At 36.6% G+C, this 26,074-nt stretch overlaps 1 protein-coding gene and 1 pseudogene across 9 annotated transcripts in view; both read right to left on the bottom strand.

Moving 5' to 3' along the window:
• Window positions 1-26,074, bottom strand: part of ARHGAP44 (Rho GTPase activating protein 44) — a 242,618-nt gene that overhangs the window by 8,602 nt on the left and 207,942 nt on the right. For 5 of the 9 annotated variants that reach the window (XM_049776835.1, XM_049776841.1, XM_049776834.1 and 2 more), the window contains 8 exons: window positions 25,035-25,148; window positions 23,806-23,897; window positions 22,094-22,274; window positions 7,487-7,504; window positions 6,531-6,752; window positions 4,580-4,618; window positions 2,957-3,114; window positions 811-1,188 (listed from right to left, as the gene is read on the bottom strand). In XM_049776835.1, the coding sequence (XP_049632792.1) occupies window positions 811-1,188; window positions 2,957-3,114; window positions 4,580-4,618; window positions 6,531-6,752; window positions 7,487-7,504; window positions 22,094-22,274; window positions 23,806-23,897; window positions 25,035-25,148 (1,202 nt within the window). Of the gene's footprint in view, window positions 1-810; window positions 1,189-2,956; window positions 3,115-4,579; window positions 4,619-6,530; window positions 6,753-7,486; window positions 7,505-22,093; window positions 22,275-23,805; window positions 23,898-25,034; window positions 25,149-26,074 lie in introns of those variants that run through there. The other 4 variants (XM_049776842.1, XM_049776837.1, XM_049776836.1 and 1 more) reach the window with 4 other exon arrangements.
• On the bottom strand, window positions 14,267-22,051 carry LOC126013613 (proliferation-associated protein 2G4-like; annotated as a pseudogene).

Genomic DNA, 26,074 nt, shown 5'->3' with positions numbered 1-26,074 from the left:
TAATCTGAGTGGGGAAATGTTTTTAAAATGTCTCCTTTTTCCAGTCAAGAAATGGGTTTTGCTAAATGTGCTTACAAATCAATACTTACATATGGAGAAAATAATAGTTTCATCTTTGATTTTAAATTTAAAGTTACACTAAAGGTTGTATGCTTTTCCTATTAACTACGAAGATCAAAGGAATGTACTTTTTATTTTTTCTGATGAAGACTCCTAAATATATTGTCAAAAATGTGTTTTATAAAAGAGGCTTATTTAATGGGAAATGCCTTTGGCTTGCCAGCTCTTCAAGACAAGGACTAAACCTTTTCAGATACTGAGTTATAGTCAAGACAGTCTTATATACTTCAACTGGACTGTGAGACCAGCTGCTATGCAATCACAATCCTGGTCCCAGCCTTTCCTGAGGAACTTATCCAAATAATTCGGGGCACTCAATCTCCCCTCTCAAAATCAGAGTCAGTACCCTATATTGATGGGCTTTTAAATGGGAGAAATTCCTTAAGAAGTCTCTATAGCAGCATTCTTCCACCAAAAAAGTCCACATACCATTGCCTATCTGCAAGCAAAGACTGGATAGACCAGTATGTTTGACACATTCTGATCCACAAGTATAGAAATGTAGTTTGGATACTAGGAATGCATTCTATTGGCCTTTCTGGGAGAAATAAGAAATCCACATTACAAGGCATCAGGATAGTCATTCTACAGTCAAAGGACACATTAATTGACAACAAAACTAAAAATCCTACATGGTAGGTACTTTGCTAAGATGCATGGAATGATGGGGAAGAGTAGTGGCTTGGTTACCTGTAGACATGCTTTCCCCAGGAGACATGCCCTCTATCACAGGATGCTCCGTGGACTGTGGGCTAGAGGCTGGGAGATTTACTGTGGGAGGTTGAGGTGGAGGAAGAGTGGGTCTCTGTCTGGGCTTCGGGGTGGGTCGTGATTTGGTTAAAGTGCTTGTGAAAGCCGAAGGAGAGGCCAAGGAAGGAGCTGCAGCTGGGGAAACTGGGCCTGATGCCAGGGAGTATCCTTGAGGGTAACTTAGTCCATAGGGTGAAGGAGTGCTTGGTGGAGTAGGAGACAGACTAAGTGGGGAAGGCTGGCCGGCGGAATGGTCTGCCATAGACCCTTGCTGACCAAAGGGAACCTTGGGTGGAATTGGTGCCAGCTTCTTGGAAACTGAAAAAGAAACAAGAAAACACAAGGTGGTTTAGTAAAGCCAATGTGTAAGGTCTGCTAGCACACCCTTCCCTTCACAACTCCTACCTTTATCTCTACCACAACCCCAGTTCTTGCCACATTGAGAGCAACCATTACAGAATAAAATAATAACCTAGAACTTCCAGTTTCCACATCTTCCCAACTGTTAAACAATTTACCTTGTCTGGATTGCTGACATGATCTAAACATATACACAAACTTCAGAGTCAGCCAAGAGGAGAATAATTTCCCATTTGCAGACTAATAATCTGATGTTCAAAGTGCTATACTCTGAGGAAAGCTGAGTCAGAGCACAGGATCCAAAGAAGGAAAAATAGAGTTCAACTTAATAGTGACCATGGACAAAAGTAACCATTCTCCAGATCGGAAATTGATTTTTGGTTAATACTGCTCAACAGTTCTTGGCTCCTATAATAGCAACAAACGACCAAGTGGTTGGGCCACAGAAATGAAATGCCTTCAGAGTCCTGTAGTCTTGGTCTTGCCCACTTGCCTCAGAACTATTTTTATCTCAGGTACTTTATACTCTTAAAGTAGCTATGTACATTTTCCTAAGCATATTCTTGCTTCCAAACCTCTACCTTGCCTTCATTTTCCTTAGTTAGTTGAGCTAAATGATGACAAATATATTATGCATTTAAGTGAAAATGAAGTTATAAGTAAGACATTCAAATACTAAGTAGAGCCAATTAATGGCAAATGTTGTCAAATTTAAGAGTGGGCTGTCTGTGAGTAGCAATAATTTTTGAAAACCTGTCTTTCATCTCCTCAAGAAAGCCAGCAGAAAGACTTTTTTCACCCTTAATGAAAAAGCCTCATCTCATGATGCTGCATATATTTCCCTGGTTCCCTGAACTATGTAGACAATATTATTGTAAGTCTCACCCACATGCATGCATATTTCCATTTCATTTTACTCACTGGAGAAATTTGTCTAAATGTCTTATATGCAATAGGAAGAACAATATATTATCTATAGTGCTGCAATCATTACAAAGAATCACATGGTAAGATGTAATAATGGCTTATAATAACTTTGCTTCACAAATTTTCTCAGAAACTGCTAAAAAAAAGTGCAAGACAGTCAAGTGGTTACTTCAAAACTGTTCCTCTGGAGAGATATTGGGAGCCAATCTATCAAAGCATGAAATTTTCTTCTTTTAAATGAGCTGTAGAATATAGCAATGTTACCATTATGATAGTGAGCATTCTGTGTGGTGCTAAAAATAGGCCATGATGTCAAATTGTAAGGTCAAAAATATATGTGAATACATATCTTTGTACATATATGTATGTATAGGATCTAGAATGAAAGTGGAAACAAATTTTATGTTTGGGTAAGGTTAGATTTAGATAATGGGGATAATATTGCTGCTAGGAAGAGATATGATCATACCATGAAATAGGAAAGGCTAACACTAAGAATTCAGCAATTATTTTAAATAAATTAAAGTAAAACTTGTCAGATTCAAACACAGCAGGTTCCCATGTATAAAATGTCTCCAAAGAAACTTTTGGGAGTTATGTCATAGAGAATAAACAGGCCCACTACATTTTGGGACAAAATGGTCCCTTTTGGTAAACTTCTAAAAGCTGTATTGCCCAGAAAAGAAATTTTTCTCTAAGCCAGTTGATTTCTAAAGGGCCACACTAACTATGAAGGCTGAGGTTGTGGCAGAACTATAATTCTATTTTGAGACCAAGATGGAGGACATCAATACCATACCTTTACGAAGGGTATGAGGACTCTGGTCTGCAGGTTGCTGACTGGGGTTGGTACTCGGTTGTGTCCCTGGTTGTATCCCTGCACTAGGTGTTCCTTGGTTGAAGTCCAAACTTCCTTTTTGGCCAGATCCTGGAGAAAGTTCCTTGCTTTTGGAAGTGCTGAAATGTAAGCATAAAGAACAAAAAATAAAAAAAACCCTGAACACAGGTAACTGTAGTAACAGCTTTTAAGGTCATATTTCCAAGTGTTCTTTTTGGTCAGGCCAGTCTGATCTAGCTCTAGTTTGCATCAAATGATCCCAGAGATGACTGTCACTTCTTGAACCTTTAACAGTTGGGACTGTATGCCCAGTAAGCACTTAGTCCTCACTCCCTTTCTGCACTTTTGCATTCTTTTCATGAGGAAATAAGGAACAGTAGGCTAAAACAGCAAATATGAGCTAAGTACAATAGCTTTTTCCCATGCCAAAGAATAAAGATAATAGTATATTCAAGGAAATTTTTCTCAGATGAAAGTCAATGTAGGTTCCAAATATATTTGGCATATTATTCTGAACTTGATTTTAAGAAACAGCCAGTGCAAGAAAAAAAGATATTTATCACTCTTTTGTCCTTGAGATTAATCAAAAGAATAAATTCCCGTGTAAAAAGGAACACCCATTCTCTACCAATGGAAGGATTGGTTGTAGGCAGAGATAATTGGTGTTATCCAGAAATTAAAAGCAAAATAGGGCAGAGAAAGCTATGTTGATCAATGTTGTTACTTCTTTATTCATCTACAAATTTGAACAATTTTTTTTATCAGTTCTTCTTTATCTAAAAAGTGTAAAATCAAAATGCTTTTGCACCTGTCTAGGTCACAGATTTCTAGAACGCCATACATATGAAATTTAATCGGCTTTCATCTTTTTAGTCTGTCTTATTGCAATTTAAATATCTGTCCAACTAAATAAACCGAGAGGCAAAACTTTTCCTTCCTCTCAATTTACTTTTGGAATAAGTTTTATATGACATCTATGTAATTTTTGAGTGTATATGTATTTCATTTTACAAAACAATAGGAGCATTAATTCCTTTATTCTGCTAATGAAAAAACAAGAGCAACAAATAGAAAATTCCTGCCTCACTCAAATTGAGGAACAACTTTTTTGTTTTGTTTTGTTTTTTTGTTTTTGGGTAATACCCAGCGGCGCTCAGGGGTTACTCCTGGCTCTGTGCTCAGAAATCGCTCCTGACAGGCACAGAGAACCATATGCTGGGATTCAAACCACTGTCTCTCCTGGATTGGCTGCTTGCAAGTCTAATTCCCTAGCGCTGTGCTATCTCCTATCTCTCCGACCCCAGCTTTTTTATTTTTTTTCATTATTTTTCAGGTTCAAGGTCACAAGAAATCCATGCAGTGTATCAAACTTGTCCTTTCTTCCATTAATTTGCTACAATTAATAGTAAGGTAAAAACAGAAAACAAAATATAATAAAGAAAATGGTATTTTGCAAATCCTTCTTTTGGATAAATAGGACCTATGAAGAATCTAGGGATCATAAGTTCATCATAAGTTTTCCCTCTCCTAACTGAAATACTTCCCTCTACATAACAAGTATATATATATAGAACAAGTATTTACCTACTTATCCTTGCTCCTTTATCTTCAGCAGAAATAAAGCTGACCCAGTGAAAAGAGGTAGGGTTTAAGAGGTTAGAAAATGTAACAGATAAGCCACAATTATGTGTATATGAGCATAGATTACTTTTGGGGATACTTGGTTTGGTCATCAAGTTGGGGTTCTATGGGCAAAGAAGCAGAGCCTTGAATATAATTTCAAGCAGATGAGCAGGAAGCAAAGGCTGAATCTAGCTGGAGAAAGTCACCAGGTCTGTAAGGGGTATCCCTAGTAGGAAATGGGAGGTGTCTGGTAAGTTGAAAGAAATGGTTGGCCTGCCATTCTCCAGAGACTGGAAGCTGTAACAGAAATTCAGCAACTGAAGAAAATATCATCTGAGCTACAAAAATTCAGAAAGGGGGGTGGTATATTTGTTTGTTTTAGGATGAATCCATGAAGGGAGAGAAAAATTAGCACCAAACAAATAAGAATACTGATATCCAGGAGGCAGAGAGATTGTATAATGTGGAGGGCATATGCCTTGCATAGGGCCAACCCCAATTTGATCCCTCAAACATGGTTCTCCAAATACCAGCAGGAGTGCAGAGCTAGGAGTTATCTGACCACCTCTGGATATGGCCCCAAAGTAAAAAATATATACATGTATGTATGTATATATACATATATATGTATATATACATATATATATATACATATATATATAATTCCAATACCCAAAAGAAAATGAGAGAACAGGTTACCCAGGAAAAAAGGAGGGTATGGTAATGTCAGTAATGTTCCATTCCTTGGAGTGGTTCTGCAGGGCCAGCTACCCATAATGCTCTTGATATACCTTCAATAATAAGTGAAATACATCTTTGTATTTCCTTTGTATATAAAGGGCATTTTAAAGAAAAAAGATTTTATTAATACCTAAAATAACCTGGACCCAAGTCTCATTTATTTCTAAGATAAGAAGTAGGAATCATGCTTCTAGTTATCTATTTCCCATTCTCTGTAATCTCTCCAGAACACAAAAAAAAACAGGCTTTGAATCTATTTTCCACACATCCCTCTATAAAGCCCAGAGAGAGAAAAGAAAGTCCTCTCCTATAGAGTAGCAGTATTTCTGTGTGCTTTGTATGTATAGGGGTGGGTACTGCCAATGAGGACTGGCAGGGAGAGAGAAGAGAAGAGAAGGAGGCAAGAAACTTTCAGAATGGAGAAAAAGAGAAACAGAAAGAATACAAGACTGAGCTGAAACTTTCAATTTCCCAGTGTAATTTGAAATAGCTTTTCTACTTCTCTGAATTGTTTTTGGACAGCAAAATAACTCCTCTGTGTAATTCCACATCCTAAATGCCTTCTGACCAAATCTCTTTCTAAGAAAAGTCAGTATTTCCTATTTCCTTGCACCCTAGGGTCTGATCATGTGCTACATTTATTTGTGTATATGGTCACAGGAACTGGAACTTTTCAGACTTATTCTACTATATATATATTACCCTGAACTAGAAATAAACTGTATTTGTTTTCTTCTCTTAAAGTGTATGTTCAGACAAATACAAGGTTGTCTTTTTTTTCTTGATTTTCACCCAATTTTGCATTAAAAGTGGAGAAAATGGTTAACATATATGGTTAAAATATATACCAAAATAGTAAATTCAAACTAGGAAAATTATGTTATAGAAAGAGAGAAATAGTTGGGGAGCTTGGAACTTTGATTCCTTACAACATTATAGCAGGCTTCCACTTTATATTTTGCTTGGGATGTTATTCTTAGAAAATTCTGGGCTTTCACTGATAATCTGATGAATTTACTTGGTGCCTTGCTTAGTGTCAAATTTATGCAGAGAGGCACATGAATGCTTAGCATTGAGGTATAGGGAAATGACTAAATTCAAGAGACCTCAGTTAGATGCATCAACCTTAGACACCCCCAGAATCATGGGCTTGGCCCATCCCTAGACTTACCTGGTCCGCTCAACCCCAGGTTGAAGGCCCAAGCTACATGGAGAAAGAGAGGGCACAGCTGGGCTTTCAGGAGACTGTTCCAGAAGGGGAGAAGGCAGAGGCGCAGTGAGCTCCGTGGGTGGAGCCGGAGGCTGCATTGTGGGTGGGGCGCAGGATGCTTTTCGGCCAGTCGAGGAACCTCTTCGAGCTACCCAGGAGGTGTCCATGACCCTCACGCCCATGCTAGTGAAGGATACAAAGACATCTTCTTACCTATGTGTGATAGTTGGTAAGTTCCTCCCCGCAAAGTGAACGCATTCAAGCATGTCCATGTTAGGAGAACAGCAGTGCAGCCTTAGCATCCTCCTAGTCCCAGGAAAGCGAGCTTCAAATGGGTGGCTACTCCAAGACAGGCTATGAACCAGTAACCCTAACACAGCTGGCAGCCTCTTTCCACACTTTGCCCAAACCAGCTGGCCTTAGGATAACTGGCGTGCAAGTCCCCTAGGCATGGATTCCAAGCTTCCCCAGAGAAGAAATTTTCCTCTCTGGAGGCACTCACTCCTCCAATTGGGTGATAGAATGACTGATTCCGAGATTGGTAGCATTAGATGAGAGAGTGAAACTTGATTTCTAGGAGAGTGCTAAAGAATCATCTTTATTTTTGTTCATTTAGATCTAAAGCACGTGGCCTATTGATGATCTCTGAACTAGCTACAAGAATAGCTAATCTACCACCTCTGCAGGCGATCAAGCTATTGTCTCCTGACTACTGAAGGGACGAGGGAAGGGACTGATCATGCTTATGATCATCCCAGCTCCAAATTTGTCTCAGTGATGGTAACACAGTCAACTTCAACTAAGTAAGCCAAGCATTGAAACACAGCACATTCACCTTAACAGAGTCCACTACAGCATGGCTCACTTAGTTCTGTGAGATTGAATCGTAGCCTCGTGGCTACAAGAGGATACCATACCTTTGAATTTTCCTAAGGCTGCAGGGACAGAAACATAAAATATATTAGTGTCAAAAAAAAAAACTATTCCTGCCTTTCTCTTGTAAAGTTCAAAATATCAGGGGCTTATATTGTGTCATTAAATTCTTCAACTGGTTTGTCTTATTAGAGGGACTCCTCTAGTTGTATGGGTCAAAAATCTATCTGTTCAAGTATATAGGTAAATAAAAGGAACATAAATGCTTATATTGGTGTGTACAAGGGCAGATGGGGATAAAGAAAAAGCATCAATAGAAATAGCCACCTGCTCATTTGTAAGTTACATGACTCAAAAGTCAGTTCACTTCCTTTCTCTAGGTAACTGATATGTGGTAGTTAGTCTCTTTCCAGGAGTAAGGAGTAAGTTCTCTCAGTCAACAACTAAGAGGAAATCTAGTATTGTTAACTTTAAGGAAGAAACTGATGTTTCTTCAGGAAAAAAGCATCCAGTCATGTTTGGGTCTGAAAGTTATTAGAATCTGATTCTCATTCACAATGTTCAGAAGCAAAGAATATCATGAAATCCTACCTATCTGAAAAGTCCCCTCTCACATTAAGATGGAGCAAGATTTAAAATAAAAGGATCAGAGCCTGAACATGGGTTGCATCATGTTAGATTTGGATTCAATTGGGGAATATATCAGTGGGAACATGTACTAAGATGGAGAAGTTAATGGAGTTAATTTCCAATACACTTTTTACCATGGGATTCCCAGAGACCTTTTCACTGTTAGAGCCACTGCTAATATTTCTCATCTCACTTGAACAGTCTCATGTCAACTAGGTGTGACAAATTTCTTCAACTAATAAATAAACCTCCTATTGAAGATTCAGAATCACACTGGGAAGTCTTTCAAAACACAATTCTGTTGTGCCTTTAAAATTTAGAGAGGGTTTGGTAAAAGTACCAAGCTATGGTTTTTAAGCATCAGCACTTGCTAGGATAAAAAAAAAACAGAATTTCAATATACTATGTAAAAAAAGGATCATTAGCATTCAGTTACAATGGTTGGCAAGGATACTACATATACAACCTATTTTCCATGATCATCAGCAAAGACCTATAGGAGTAAGTCATATTCTGTTTTCTCCTTCTTAATTTATGATAGTTCATTTAGATCTTTCCCATAGTGGGAGAATATATGACTTCAAGGTCAAGCCATGCACTGTCTAAATGATTATGTGTCAAATGTTTATTTACATTAAAATAAATTAAAATAAATCAATAAAATAAACCAATTACAAACACAAAAGCAATAGTCTTTGAGAACTAGAAGCATTTTACTGAAGCAAATTGCTATATATACTATATTTAAATGCCTGGATATCTATATAAAATACAATTCAAAGAAAAATCATAAAATTGATTGGATGCTGCTAAGAAGATAGACACTCAAAATTGGAAGAAGAAAACATGTTTCTGTTCATTGTTTTATCACCTAACTCAGTTTTAGGACTCAGAATTTTAAAAGCTGCTTGCATTTACCAAAATAGGAGTGAAATAATTGACTCCAACTTCACAGACACCTATAGGCAGTTTGCCAAAATTTTCCTATTATGTACTACTTCTAGTGAAAACATAGAAACATGGTTTCAGATGCCTTAATAGAATAAGCAAGGTAAAGGCAAGAAATCAAAGGGCAGAAAGAACTTCTAAGGAGCAAAGCCGCAGCCAGAACAGGAAAGACTCAGAGGTGATCTCAGGCAAACATCTCTTCTGGCTTTTTTGGGTTTTCTGAGAAGAGGTAGCAGCACAGAAAGATCTACAGTGTTTGAACAGCTGACTTTGAGATCAATGTCCACCATTCTTCTTTTAGGGCAAGGAAACAAAGAGAAGGGAATTCAGAGTGCTCACACTCTGAAGAATAGGATCATGTGGGGTGCAAGATAACCCCCCCTTTCATACAATCTGTTTAACTTCTCCCAGTTTATCAGAACTTAAGATTTGCATGGGGTTTATTTAAAGTTATATTGTGTTTTTATTTTGTTTTTACTTTAAATTTTTTGTTTTTTTTTTTTATTTGTTTTGTTTTGTTCTTTTCGGGCCACACCCGTTTGATGCTCAGGGGTTACTCCTGGCTAAGTGTTCAGAAATTGCCTCTGGTTTGGGGGGGACCATATGGGATGCCAGGGGATCAAACCGCACGATCTTTCCTTGGCTAGCGCTTGCAAGGCAGACACCTTACCTCTAGCACCACCTCGCTGGCCCCTTTACTTTAAATTTTTAAGAGATGGTATCAGTTCTGAAATAATCTCAATCCTCTAGTCCCAGTTAAACATTCACTAACTTGGAGAGCTCACTCTCAACTATCCATGAGGTTAATACCTCCCATACAAGTACCAACATTTACATGAGGGTAATTTGTCAAAAATCTGAGCTCTAATATCTATATTTCCCTTCAGCATTAATAAGGCTGGGAAGAACTAAGTAGTTATGCAATGAGTTGTATTGATACAAAAAGATTAAACCTAAAATGGAGAGGCCAGAGAGAACAGGAGGTGAGGTGCTTGCCCTGCATGTGGCAGATGAATTCAATCACATATAGTGCTCAGAACCCCCCTATAGTGATCCCTGAGCATAGAGCCAGAAATAAGCCTGAACACTGCCACGTATGGATCAAAAATATAGTAGAAAAAAACAAATCCCAAAATGGCTTCTTGGAATTATACAAGAATTATTCAGAGCACACAGGTAAATTTAGGACCAAAACCTTAAAAATTAAGAGGCTGGTGTCAGGGATGTTATTCATTGGTAGAGTTCTTCCCTAGTATGCTCTGGATATGATTTCTAATACTGAAATTAAAAATCAATAGATTAAGGCTTATCCAAAGAAACTGACAAAAGCAAGCAAGCAAGCAAACAAATAAAAAACACAAAAACACACCAAACAAGCAAAACAAAAACATCCTGCCAAATTGAAAAGCTAGAAGATCTAATCTTTAATAATAAATGTCAACGGAAAGAAGTGAGAGACACTTATGAGTCAGCTATGGTAATTTTATCGCTTGTTTTCTTATGATAGATTTTTGCTCTTCTGATTTAAAATCCTGGTCAAAATCAATGTTAACCAGAGGTTTAAATTTATAAATAGCACTGAAAAATTCAAATAGGTGGAAATCTAGAAAGTGGAAATCTGAGTTTTATTCTAGTGATCATTATCATTTACATTTGAAAAATGTCTTCCAAGAGAAAGGAGGCAAAAAACCTGATAGCTGAAGCCTGAAAAGTTCTGGGACAAGATTACTTGATTGTATTCTGGAAATTCAAGGAAGATTAAAAATGAACCTAAAGTTTATTAGGTTCATTCATAATTCCCTTACTCCAAGAGGCCATAATCTGGTATTTCTCACTTTTCCAGAGGTAATTTCTTATCTCAATATACAGCAAAATAGTGGTTTTTGTTTTATTTTAGCATCCTCACTATTAATTTAAAGGTAGGAATTCTCTGGTAATATCAGGCAGAGTCCATCAGTGACTTGGATAATAACATGCCTCTCAAAGGTCAATTTTACCAATTCAAACTCTATACGGTAAATCTTTTTGAATATCTAGAATGTTTTATATCTAAGTTTATATCTACATAAGCTAAGCTTTATTGAAAATAAAATGATTGCCTCCTCAATTTAAAGTATTTTACGAAATAGAGTTCACAAAAGATTTATTCACAATATTAAAGACAAGTCATTTTGAACACAGTTCTGATAGTCTTGTGACAACAATTTTTATAATCTATATTTGGAAAAGGATGAGAGGCATGCCACTCTCCTTTCACCCCTGTCTAGCTTTATATGTTAAATATTCTAATCAGTTATAAACTAAAGAAATTGGTTTAAATTTGTTGACTATGCATTTCAGGACCTGTTATATTCCAGACTTTTATCCCCCTAGCCAATATAATTCTAAGTGGAATGACTATGACATATAGCATCGTTTGACTTGATTTCAAATATTCCAATTAAATATGCCAATTTTAGATGACTGGCTATCTAGGCCAAGGTCCAGATGTATGATATAAAACACAGACAGAGTATGTATTGCATAGCAAAATAAACACCACACTGGTGACTGCTACTCCTGATTTAAATATCCTCCTAGATTTTGTTGTTGTTATCAGTGAATTCTGTTAAGGGGCCTCTGTTCACAGAGTTTATTTCATAAACACTAAGGAAAAAGAGAAGTAACTACAGGCATGTAAACTTTCAAGTCTGGAAAGAGAATTACATCTTAGTCTTGTGAGCATTGATTACTGCAATACAGTTCTATGGATGTCATCCACTGGGATATCTAGGCTACAATAAACCTCACGGATACTGTTGTGCCTTGCCATTAGAAGGATTAGGGTATATGATTCTTTACTTAATCTGGGGCAAGAGAGAAGCCATGTCAGCCAGCAAGGGTCAGGGCCAGTGCACATGTATAAGCACAAGAATTGCAAGAACCAAGGAAAATAGCATATAAGGTAAGGTGGGGAATAGATAGTGGTCTCTCTTAAGTCTAAGGCTAATAATGGCCGTAAAGGAAGGCAAAGAGAAATAGAAAGAGAGGGACTAGAATCAAGGAAGGAGATGACTTTCACTTAATATTTAGAAGATATACCAATAAATTATTTTATATAAACCATATAAAATGTAATATTAACAAGACATTAAAATATATAAACATGGGGCTGGAGAGATAGCATGGAGGTCAGGCATTTGCCTTTCATACAGAAGGTCATTGGTTTGAATCCTGGCATCCCATATAGTCCCGCAAGCCTGCCAGGAACAATTTCTGAGCATGGAGCCAGGAGTAACCCCTGAGCACTGCCGGGTGTGACCCCAAAACTATATATATATAAACATTTTATACCAAAAATTTTCAACTATGGGGCTGGAGCAACAGCACAGCTGTAGGGCCTTGCACGTGGCTGACCCAGGATGGACCTCTGATCACCCAGTATCCCATATGGCCCCTGAGCCAGGAGCGATTTCTGAGTGCATATCCTAGAGTAACCCTGAAGTGTCACCAGGTGTGGCCCAAAAACCAAAATAAAATTTTTTTTCAAGTAAGAGCTGTGGAAATTGCTGAGACTACCTGTGAGCTCTATTCATTTGTCTGGAAAATGTGCATTTTGTGTGTGTGTTTTACTAACATTTAGTATTAAAGGATGGCATAGTGTAAATATAAAGTAAAATATAATTTACATATACATTTAAATACATTATTTATTCAAAATGGAATAGTTCATCAGTGACTCAACCTTAGATATATACTGATCTGTGACACTAAAGTAATACAAAAATGTCGATCCCAGTTCAAGATACTCAACTAGATCAGATGAATTAATGGTGTGGTTGAAAAAGGGCACTGGCCTTCCTTTTTTTCCTCCAAAGCTTATTCTTGAAAATTTATGTGTTAACCTCAAAATACAGTAGCTTATTTATCTTGGTCATAGTCTGATAGTTTGGAAGGGATCTACTCTACATAACTTGAGCTAACACAACTTGAGTTGATCTGGAAGGCTCCATCTCAACTACTAAGTTGGTGATGACTATCAGTTCAAAACACAGCTTGAGAAAAAGGCTGGGAATTTCAATTTATCTTCAAGTGGTTTTTTGGATTCCCACATAGCAACAAAGCATGTCTTTTTATGACCTAACTTCAGAAATTCCAGTAATTATTTCTATCATTTTCTATCATTTAAGTAAGTTACTGAAATCAACTTAAAAATAATTATATTTTACCCATCACTATTAACTGAACCATAGCTACAGCTCAAACTATTTTTTATAAGAAAATTCAAATTTATTTTAATGACATGTCTTTTTCAATGTATTTAAAAACCTCTTCAGTTAATGGGAGCCCTAGTTCCCTGGGACTGCATGCCAGAGGTACTGAAATTCGTTGCCTTCTCTCCAAACTCTTAGTAATTTATTATTCAATCCAAGTCCAGCTATAGAAAGTCAGGAGGTCTCCTTCAGCAGTCTTTTCCTCTGGTTCCTGGTCTTTCTTTCAAAGGAGATAAGCCAAAAATACTTTGAACAGGGAACAAAACCACAGTTGCACTTCCAACTCAGGCTTGTAAAATGGAGCACAGGAAGACCCTAATGAAATTGATACAGTTAAGATAGATTACTTCCTTAGAGCCTTGTGAAATTTAAAAAAAAAAAAAGGTTCTTGCAGGACAAAACTGACTAAAAAGATTTACAAATAAGGATCCATTTGACAGATGAGAATTCCTTGGTAAATGCAGGCTCTGACTCCTAAAAATGGGGGGCAGGGGGGGGCTTGACCAGAATAGGATGAATAGCTCCTCTCTATTTCCGGGCCAGATAAAGCACTGGGGTCAAGTGAGAAAGAGAGGAATAAGCTCCAAGTGATGGGAAAATGCTGCTACTGCAGTGGTATAAAAAATTTTCAGCTGAGTTTTTAGCAGTGGTGGCTACCATAGCCTCCTCCCTGTTCTGTAGTAGGGCTATAAACCTGGCCAAGCAGAGAGTAGTTGAAAAAGGCTTGACGGATTTTGACTTCTAATTTTATTATTCAATTTATCTTCTCTATTCAAAGTATTCTTCTGTGGCTGGGAAGTCTGGTTTCCCAAGACCAGAATCAGTTGGAGCTAGCTGTTGTTGGAAGGGACTGGGTGGGGGGCTGGGACGGGAAGGGCACCCCTGCTCTGCTGGCTGTCCTGGGTGGAGAAAATGAACTGCATGTCACAGAGCCTGGCGTATGGTGGGAAGGGGATGAGGCAAAAGCAGCAAAGTTGGGGAAATGGGCCCACCTCAGTCTCCAGCTCCATTCTCTTCTAATGTTTCCCCACTGGTGGCATTATCTGCAGTCTTACAGGCCTTCTTTTTTTTTTTGGTTTTTGGGCCACATCCGGTGATGCTCAGGGGTTACTCCTGGCTATGCGCTCAGAAGTCGCTCCTGGCTTGGGGGACCATATGGGAAACCGGGGGATCGAACCGCGGTCCATCCAAGGCTAGCGCAGGTAAGGCAGGCACCTTACCTCTAGCGCCACCGCCCGGCCCCTTACAGGCCTTCTTTTTCATTTTCTTTTTCTGAGTTTTCTCACTAGCAGAACTCTGGAGAAGAGCCTGGACTTCCATCAGGCTCAAAAGGACCACTAGTTATCCTCATGGGGCCATTAGGCATAAGAAAAACTATAAATTTAAACTGGGCAACAAATTCACCCTCCTCATAGAGAACATTAAATGGTTGTAGCAATTCATGTTTGGCGCACTCAAGCACTCAACCACACCCATACAGGCTTCCTTCTCATCTTCAAAAGCTCTTAAAGTAAATGGCATGGCATCAAAACGCCTTTTGACCTCACTGAAGTCACGTGGAGTTTTCATTATCAAGCCATATTGTTTAGAAGGATCTCACTTATAAATCGTTGTTCTCTGTCCTGCATCTTTTTTTTTTTGTCTTTTTTTTTTGGTTTTCTTTTTTTTATTTAAACAACTTTATTACATACATGATTGTGTTTGGGTTTCAGTCATGTAAAGAACACCACCCATCACCAGTGCAACATTCCCATCACCAATGTCCCAAATCTCTCCTCCCCAACTAACCCCCGCCTGTACTCTAGACAGGCTTTCTATTTCCCTTGTACATTCTCTTTATTAGGATAGTTCAAAACGTAGTTATTTCTCTAACTAAACTCATCTCTGTTTGTGGTGAGCTTCCTGAGGTGAGCTGGAACTTCCAGCTCTTTTCTCTTTTGTGTCTGAAAGTTATTATTGCAAGAATGTCTTTCATTTTTCTTAAAACCCATAGATGAGTGAGACCATTCTGCATCTTTCTCTCTCTCTCTCTCTGACTTATTTCACTCAGCATAATAGATTCCATGTACATCCATGTATAGGAAAATTTCATGACTTCACCTCTCCTGACGGCTGCATAATAGTCCATTGTGTATATTTAACACAGTTTCTTTAGCTATTCATCTGTTGAAGGGTATCTTGACTGTTTCCAGAGTCTTGCTACAGTAAATAGTGCTGACCTTTCCTTCTTCTGAGCTGACAAGGACATCCACAGCATATAATTCATGTACCTCAAATTTAACTTTTTCATGGTCTTTCTTCTGCTGGTCTGTGGGATTCTGGATAATGGTTTTCTCTCCATCAATGACATGCTGCTTCAATTGGTGTGACAGCATACCTTCAATTGGCGTGTAATTAAATGACTGGGCAACTTTGTTCCAGGCTTCTGTCACATGTATTCTGGTTTCCAGGCTTGATAAAGTGTAGAGCAGCTTCAGCGTAAAGGTGAGCTGCTTTGATGACATCTGCTTTCCGTCCTGTTGCTTGTGTTTCCTGAACCAACCACATGGACCTTAATATCAATTTTTACCATGTCCCCTTCCTTGAGAATATAATCCTGGTCACTATTCAAAGAGGAGAAGTGACACACACAGTTATTTACTGAAATGCTGGAGAGAAAGGGAATACCTTTTTCATTTTCTTTTCTTTCTTGAAAATTTTCCCCATCTCTTCCATAATCATGACATCACCTTTCTCACACAGACTCAGTATCGAGACACCTGAGCTAGAAGCTTCCACCAAAGAACAAAGTACCCGGTTGGCAATGTCACACCCTCCCCCCCATCTTATACTTGGTCACCACCAGGTTCTCTGCGATCCTCTGCTTTTGCTGCTTGTCTTTGCCCAACTTCTTCCACTGCCACCATCACCTCTGCAGCCTCATTCTCCCTTCCCAGCCACAGGCTGACCAATCAGGCAATGAGCCATGAGGCAAAGCCACAGATCAACCTTTTTCACAAAACTCAGGGTATGTATCTATAGAAGGAGATGTTTCTGTTTCCTGTGACTATTGTAACAAGTGCCAGACATTTGTAAACAACAGAAATTTATTATTTCATATTACTGAGAAATCCAAAATGCATATCAATGGACTGAAATTGAGGGGTTTGTTGTTCTCCATCCGGAGGCTCTAGGGAACATTGGCTCCTTTTCTAATTCCTGGTTAAGTGTCAGTATTTTTTTTTATTACATTTTCAAATATCTCTCTGTTCCATCCTTCTGTCACCTTATGATACACGTACATACATTTAGGGCTCATCTTCAAAACTCCTGTTTTAAGATATTAATTATATTTAAAAAGACTTTTTCCAAAATAAAACATTACTTAAAGATTCCAGTGTTTGTGAGGGGAGCTTTATTCATGAAAACATACATTTGAGCTTCTAATTAGAATTTTTTGAAGAAACTCAGTTTTTTCTTTTTTTTTTTTCAACTGTAAAGATTTAATAAACCCCAAAAGTCAGGGACTTGGATAGGATTATATTATTTTCAGTGATATCTAGGAAAGTCACTAGTAGTAAACAGTGTCTTATCATTGTTTTACATTTTTAATTAATTTTATTTTATACAAAACATTGTGATTTACAGAGTTCTTCATGCTTGGGTTTCAGACATACAATGAATCAGGACCAATCCTATCACCAACGTACCCTGAGTGTAACCCACACCACCACCCCCATCACCCTTAGCCTGCCAGTGCAACAGGCCCATTTTAATTTTAGATTATTAAAGTTGGGGGTCTCTTGATTACCTTTGTCTTGAATATTTAGTTCTGCCCTTTCTTAATACCATCAATCATTTCCATTCCCATTTTGCTTTTGGGTCATACCTGGCATAGCTTAGATATTGCTACATGCAGTACTTAAAAAAATATGTCCAGGCCTTGAACCAGGCTGACCTCATGTAAAGATTATGGTCTAGTCTTTAGCTATCCCTACTCGATTTCTCCAATTTAAAAAAAATAATAATTATTTTATCACTCTAAAACCAGACCACTTTAATCATTGGTTTTCATTTTTCAGTGCTTCAAAAGTAGTTCAAAGACACTGAACTATATCAGAAATGTTGAAAGCGCAAAAATGTGAACAAATGTAAAAAAGAGTTTACATAGCTAAAATTAGACAAGAATTCAAATAATGCCAATTAGTTTTCCACCCTTAAATAATCATATTTTTAGGCTTCTCTTTCTTTTAAAGCCTTTTTAGAACTGATATAAATTGATACAAGCTCACTGTATCCTAAAATATATACACTGATACTCAGATATCTCAACCTGGATTAAACTAAATTAGAAAACCTTCCACTTAATTTAATGCCTGATAGCATTTAAAATATACAACATATATTCAATCATGAAAAATAATACATGTAGTCTACCTTCATATATATTGTGGCAAATACTTAAAATTAGCTTATCATTTAGAAGGTTCTTAATTAGTAGTACTTCATCAATAATAAGGCACCATAAAGGTTTCTGTATTGCCTGTACACTATAGTGGCCAGAAAACATTAAATATCCAAAGAAATCACAGAGGAATAGTATCTTAGATGTTATTTGAATTGCTTTTAAGAGGTGTCTGGGAATTAGAAGTGGTCTGTAAGGAAACTTGGTGGAATGGAGATACTGCATTCCAATGCAGATATTCCAATATAGATACTGTTAGAGCAAATGGGTAATTCAGCCAATGCCAGAATATACCCTCGATGCCTCAGCTTAGAGATTCTTCAGATGCTTAAATTCAGGCTTAGAAACAAATTCCAATGTGCCTTTTGTGTAATTCCCCACTTTTCTTGCTGTCTCTGTATGTTTCTCACTCTGTATTCACAAAACAAATTTTAAGTATTTTAATTTTTGTGTCTTGTCCCTTCCATTTATAGACCTTCCATTTTTTTCCAATAAAGACCTACCACAAACAACACAGAGCTGATAAACAACTTTTACAAACCTTAAAACATAAAATATTTTGATAGGTAAATCAGACTGCAGGGATTTTAATTACTCTTATTATCACAAGAAACTGTACAGATTGCCAATTCCAGTTCCCACTTAAAAAGGAATCATGGAGCTCTTTAGTTCTAAGTTCTCAAACTTCTCCCTGAAACTATTTAGTCCTAATGTTTTCAACGGGTATTTCTGGAAGTTCCGTGTGCCAATACAGAATGGATATGTTAGAGCTGCTACAATTCCTTTTGTCTGATTTTGTGATGCTCCTAGCTATTAAAAATAAGTAAAAAATAAAGTTAGAAGATTTATTGTATAGAGGTAATTTTTAATGTCTAATCAAAATTTACTGAACAAGTTTGCTTGCCTGGGTGAAGCAATATGTTCCTTCTATAAAAAAAGTACTCGATGCCTTTAGCTTACTGAATACTCCAAACTCCCTGTTTTAGGTTGTTATAGCATAAGATGAATCAGCTATGACATTATGAAGCCTGTTTATACCCACTAACTTGTTAGGGGGACAATATGCAATTACATATTATATAAACTGATTTTGAGTGTTAAGAGGGTAATTTCTATGAAAATTGGGTTAGATGTATTTTGAGTCTCATAAAAACTTTATAAAGAAGGATCAGAGTAATTAAGTTCAGTAAGAAACTCTTGAAATCTTACAAGAATATTATACTTAGATTGCTTTGCTTTAAATTTTTCTCTGCTTTAAACATAAAATGTTTTATCACTTCCTTAGATCTTCTTCCATTTATTTCTTAAGTGTTTTGAAGTTTTCATGGTCTTTTGCTTCTTTGGGGTTGATTCTTAGATAGTTGATGGTTTTTTGGACACTATTTTAAATGGGATAGACATTTGGATCACTTTCTCTTCTGAGTCATTCTTTGTATGAAAAAATGCAACCTATTTTTCTGTATTGACTCTGTAGCCAGAACTATATTGTATTGGTTTATTGTTCCTAGGTGCACTTTAATGGACATCTTACCTAAACTACTATATAGATTCAATGCAATCACTATTAAAATTCAGATAACATTCTTTAAGGACATATAATGGTCAATGATAAAGTTTGTGTGAAGCCATAAAAGACTATGAAAATCCAACACTATACCGAAAAACAAGAAACTGGGAGACATAACACTACCTAACTTGAAGTTGTACTATAAAGCTATAGTAGTATTAGAAAAAATATTTAAAGATAAATGTGTCAGAATAGAATATCCAGTGACAAACCTGCAAGTATATGGTCAACTAAATCAGGAATTGATAACATAAAATGAAATAAAGACTGCCTTTTCAACAAATGATATTGGGACAATTGGATTACCAGGTGTAAGAAATTAAAGCTGGATTCATATCTCACACCAAACAGAAAGACTTTGAAGTCAGTCCTGAATCTATATAAAACACTTAGACATATAGGCAGAACACTCCAAGACCAATTATCTTCAGCAACATGCCAATGGCAAAGGGTAAAAAATAAAATCTGAATAAATGAGGTTACACCAAACCAAAAGGTATTTGTATTCAAAAGAAATATGGATAAAACTAGAAGACAGCTAACTGACAGCTAACTAAATAGGAGAAAATATTTACACTTGACAGAACAGATAAAGGGTAGATATCTAGGATATACAACGTACTCACAAAGATTAACTCAGCAAAACCTAAAATCTTTATAAAAATGGTGAGAGGTGTAAATAAATGGGGAGAAGAAATAGAGATTTCTTCAAGAAGAAAAGCAGTTGGCCAAATGGCACATGAAAAATTGTTACACATCACTAATTATCAGGGAGCTGAAAATAAAAACAATGTGGTATCTCACACCACAGAGAATGGCACACAGAACAAAGAACAAGAATGATCGGTGCTGTTATGGATGTGGGGAGAAATGGACTTTCATTCACTGCTAGTGAGACACTAGCAACACTGCAAGTGTTGTCTAATCAGGCCTTTCTGGAAAATAATATGAATATTCCTCAAAAGTCTGGAAATTGATCTTTCTTATGATCAGAAATAGCATATCTAGGATATACCCTAGGAACACAAAACCCTAGTACTAAAATGCCACCTGCACTTCTATGTTTGTAACAGCACTATTTACAATAGCAGAATCTGGAAGCAATCCAGGTACCTGATAATTTGGATAAATGGTTAAAGGAACTGTGGTATATCTACACAATGAAATACTATGCAGCTATTAGGAAAAAATGAAGTTATGAATTTGCCTCTACATAAATGGATATGGATATCATTATGCTGAGTGAAATGAGTCAGAGGGAGAGGGATAGACATAGAATAGTCTCATTAATCTGTGAGATATAAAGAAAATAAAACAGTCTGGGGATCATATCCAGAGACATTAGAGATGAGGATTCAGTAGACAAGTCCATGGTAGGAAGCTTGCCACAAAGAATGGAGAGTGCAGTTAAAGTAGAAAAGAGTCAAAAGGAATATATATATACACACACAAAATGGAATATTGCATAGTTGTAAAAAAGATGCAATTTGCTACAACATGAATGAACCAGAAAGATATTATGTTAAATGAAATAAGCAAGAATAATAATAGTAAATGCAAGATAAATACCATTTATATGTGGTATTTAGAATAACTGCATAAAGGAATGCAATTGTTTAAATGGGTGTTGTTGTCAACACTCTTGAGCCTAGTGTATGCAAGAAGGAAAGAAATTTAGTGGAGCAGGAGTAAAACAAATGTGAAATAATGTGGAACAATGCCTAAGGGGACTCAGGTTCATTGGTAAGGTTAAGAAAGACAGAAATACATGCCCAAGCCACAGAATCAAGAACAATAAAATCATGGGACCCAATATTTAACAACCAATCTTTAAAATGGGCCTGTTAGGGACCAGAGAAATAGCATGGAGGTAGTGCATCTGCCTTGCATGCAAAAGGATGGTGGTTTGAATCCCGGCATCCCATATGGTCCCCCAACTTGCCAAGAGCGATTTCTGAGCATAGACCCAGGAGTAACCCCTGAACACTGCTGAGTGTGACTCAAACCCCCCCCCCAATGGGCCTGTTATTATGGAAGGCTGGAGCCTGAGGTGGTGGCATGAGATAGCCTATGGGAACATTGGTGGAGGGAGGTTGACATTGGTGGCATGATTGTTGCTAAAACATTTTATGTATAAAACTCAACCATGAATAACTTTGTAAATCACAATGCTTTAAATAAAAAAATTTAAAAATGATGTCTATTCTTCAAAAAGTAGGCAACTGATAATTTTTCTTTACCTTTCTTTTTTTTTTTTTTTTTTTTGTCCCACCCCAGCAGCACTCAGGAGGTTACTTCTGGCTATCTTTCAGAAATCACTATGAGCTGGTGGGACATATGGAATACCAGGGATCAAATCTAGATTGGAAGTGTGTAAGGCAAATGCCCTACCCACTATGTTACCATTTTGACCCTGGAAATTGAGAATTTTTAATATGCACTTAAGGTACCTCTTATACAAAGCTTTTACAAAATTTAAACTGAGCAGTCTCCTCATCAAGTTGAAGCCCTTATGGAGGACTTCAATTTATATAGACTAATAAATTTTCAACCAAAATAAACTATTTTTGCATGCCTATATACTTAATTTCCTTTGTTGTCAACTTTTTACCTGATAAGAACTAGTCTATTATAATACAACACATAATGAGATTCTTTCCAAATAGAAAGATAAAAGTATCAACAGAGTTGCTACAATTTACATAAACTATTTTTAGTAAGTGTAGCCATTTTTACAATCTATTTGCTTTACATCTGAAATCCCCATTCCTTCAATTTCCAATGTTAAGAAAGGGACACTAGTTCATACCCATCTTTTTTGTAAAACTCCAGCATCATATTATCTGTGGCAACACTGAGGGGTCGGCGGGCTTGCTCAGATTGGCGCCGGTCAGCAGGGTCCATGTCAGGAGAGGGCATTGAGCTGTAGTTGGCATTGTGGTTCACATGTACTGGACTCCCATAATTCCCTGTAATGTTGAACTCTATCTCTGTGGATAAGAAAGAAAAGGTGTGCATAATTTACTGGTCTGGATGCCCTTCCTAGGCAAAAGAGAGATGACAAGGATAGCATCTTCTTTTTTATACTTCACCACTAGAAAAATTTGTCCCATGGTCCATTGTTAGCTAATCTATTATGTCATATATCACTATATGTGAATTCACTACATTCATAAGTAAACTCATATACTCACCCCAAGTTTTAATATTTTTAAGGTAATTTCTAGACTATAAGTGAAACCAGACAGACTTATGAAGAACAGAAAAAAATAGCAATGCCCACTCTCACCTTTGTTATTTAACACTACTGGAAAAATACTAGCCAGGGGAATTGTCAAGAAAATAAAATAGGAAGTAATTTAGTGTTTCTAGAAGACCAACAAAAAGAAGCATATTAAATTTCCAATAAATTTTTAGGTACCAGATGGACACTCATCTCATCCATTTTTAGTAATAGTGTTTCTTCTTAATTGTAATGAATTAACTTGTACAGAAAACCTACAGAATTGTTTCTTTTAATTCCATCATTTCTTTTTCATAATTTCCTATCCCAATACACATAGAATTATCAAGAGAATTTTATGAATTAATCATTCAGAGATTTCATAACAAAAATATGAAGCAAAACAAAACATATAAAGCCGTAATTATCTCTAATTGACAGAAAACAAAAATATTAAAACTTGTACTAAAAGCACAATATTAAATGTTTTCTAAACAGTACAATTAAAACAAAACCCAACACTGAATTTAGGGTAATGACTTCTCTCCAAAATTTTTATTATTAAGAGTTATGCTACTATACAACGAAGTTTTGATAGATAAAAGTTTTATAAAACATCTTCTAGGATCCAGAGAGATAGTCATGTGGTAAGTTAGGTAAGGACTCCATTATGACACATTGTCCTCCAAGCCCCTCAGGGAATAATCTCTAAGTAGAGAGAACCAGGAGTGTTCCCTGAGCAGTGCCAGATGTGGTCTATAGGTCAAATAAAATCTAATCAAACTAAAATAAAATAAAATTATTATGGAATTACCTTTGGATTTTAATTTTAAATAAAGTACTAAAAGTAATCTCATTGCCTTTGAGCTTCATATTTAGAAGGCAATTGAGGGATACTGTTTAGAGTAACAAAAATATGTCATATATATGATCTATGAACCCTGAGTAAGAATTTATTTTCACACAAATCTCAGCTTCCCTCTGTGTCTAGAAAGTTAAGGGTTTTTCAGCTAGAGGGCTGTCCTTTCTGCATCAGAATTTTTCATGATTCATAGACTTAAACCATACAGATATCAGAGCACTAAAGTACAAATAAATTGTTAGCACAGTTTATGGAGAACTTCAGGCCAGAGAAAAGGAATCTACCATCAATCTATCTCAGACCTCTGTGTGCTAAAATAAATATTAAAAACAAAACAAGTTTGAATTAGGTTTTAAAAGTTTTGATCTCAGAGCAACTCTTCTTCTCTTTCTCAAACCCCTTTCCTTATGATACACACCTTGATGTGATCACATACCTCCAGGAAAGAACCAGTCTGCATGCTGGATGATGGGTTCAATAATCCCAACAATCTGCAGTGAAACTGTGGTCATCATCTCTGTGATGTTTCTGTAAACCCAGAGCGAGAAAGTCAGGGTGGACTTACCAGCAGGAATAGAATGATGAACACTCTTATGATCACAGCCAGGAAGAGCTCTGGACTAGAAACCTGAGGACCTACTTCAGGAAGTGGGCTTTCTCAGGTAGGAAAAAAAAAAAGCTTGACATCTTAGTTCATTTTCCCCTATCTACAAAAATGTAGTTAACCAAAGAAACCTTTATTATAGGTGTCATATAAGTGAATAATAAGTTTAAAGTCACCAAGTATGAAGCATATTGCATCATGTGGTCTAATATTAAGGACTTCCAGACTTATCCACTTTACAACCTTTTCTTTCTTCAGAGCAGTGTTTTTCAACCTTTTTGTGCAAAGGCACACATTTTTCATGAAAAATAAATCATGAGGCACACCACCATTAGAAAATGTTAAAAAAGAATTTAACTCTGTGCCTATATTGACTATATAAAGAAATTCTCTTGAATAGGAATCAAATAAACACAAAGAAATTATTTTATAATTACTTTATTATTGAATAATCTAATGATTGGTCTATTTGTGAGCTGAAGCCACATGTTACAGAAGAAATTGGAATTTTGCCCATGGCACACAGTGGTTGAAAACGCTGATTTAGAGACATTACTCAGTGTGAGGGAAGATTGAAAGAGGTGGGTTTTTTTTATGTGTCTTCAAATCTTTTGCCTCTCATTGTGACACTGATAAGATGGACTTAAAGATAAATGTCTTTCAGATCTGAAAATACCATGAGAAATACATGCGGAATTCTGAGATTCCTGAACAGGAAAAGGGATAGGACAAGACAAAAAATGTGACTTAAGGAACTGGTTTTGGTCATTATATGAACTAGGGTAAATGCCTTATGTACATGGTTTAATCTTTACCATTGTAGGGCCTATTCAGTATCACATCTCAGGTGCCAATATTTAATTGTTGGCCTGACTGGCTTAGAATCACTAGGGTAGCCAATGGGCATCTTGAACACTTCTTGGGATCCCCCAACCAAAAAAGGAAAATAATGATTTGAAAACTACACAATATTGCCTGGTGATTATGCAGTTCTTAGGCATCTCATCCACACCACTTTATTCTTACCTGGTACCTACAAGGTTTCTACTCCCTAGACTTACCCTTCTGCTTGTGGCCATAAGAGATTGGGTCCCAATACAATTGCAATGTTACTGGGAGTCATTTTGTTTACATCTTGGTATTCTGAAAGTTTGGATAAAAATTTGATCAAGTATCTGAAAAAAAGTGAGAAGGTCAAGTTTCACTTAGATTCAATACCTGGTAGTAGAAAGAACTACTCATCTTAGTGATGAGACTCATATATCCTGCAGTTTAACAGAAAGAGGAAATTCTGTATTCACTTAAAAAAAAACACTCAGACCTCATTCAGCTGAATGATAACATCTAGCTATAAACTAGCTTTAAAATTTTTTCCTGTCAGTCCTGTCAACTGCCCTACCAGGCGAGAAGTAAAGTGTTCTAGGTATCATTTGTAAAAAAAAAAAAACTACATGATAGGAGTGGTATCCCTTTGAATACTGATGTCCTCTGCAACTCAAGATGATTTCTATAAAGTCAGTGAATAAAAAGTTACAGATAGTAGTTGTCCCAGCCTTTCTAGTCTTAGTGATACATACACCATGAAAGCACCGAGCGGAGAGTAAATGATCATGCAAGGATTCTATAGTTAATCCCATGACAGTATACTTCAGGGGTGAAGAAACCCTGTATCTCCTAGGCCAAGGGAATTCCCTCTATAATATCCCCAATAGTTACTGTGCCTATGCAGGGGAGAAAAAGAAAAGAAAAAATAGGCACAAAACAATCATTTCCCCATATATTTATTTATCAATTGATCAATTTTTTGACATCTTTATTTTGATGTAGATATTGAAGTTGATGTCTCCAATATTATTTTATTTTATTTTATTTTATTTTATCTTATCTTTCTCTTTCTTTTTGCACTCTGGCATAATTTGATTTCGAACCAAGACTATTGTGTTCTTTTTTTTTATTGTGTGCTTTTTTTTTTATTGCTGTAATGCTCACTGGGTATTTAATTTGATATTTCTTTCTGTATTGTTGTGGTGTTTCAATTACCTTTTTCACATCCTCTCTCAAACTGAGGTTGAAAGCCACTAGAAGGACTCCGCCCATTTTT

The sequence above is a fragment of the Suncus etruscus genome, chromosome 7 (assembly GCF_024139225.1).
Source record: "Suncus etruscus isolate mSunEtr1 chromosome 7, mSunEtr1.pri.cur, whole genome shotgun sequence".
Classification (NCBI taxonomy): domain Eukaryota; kingdom Metazoa; phylum Chordata; class Mammalia; order Eulipotyphla; family Soricidae; genus Suncus; species Suncus etruscus.
Note: the sequence above shows the minus strand (reverse complement) of the source record. Positions and strands in the feature narration are given on the sequence as shown.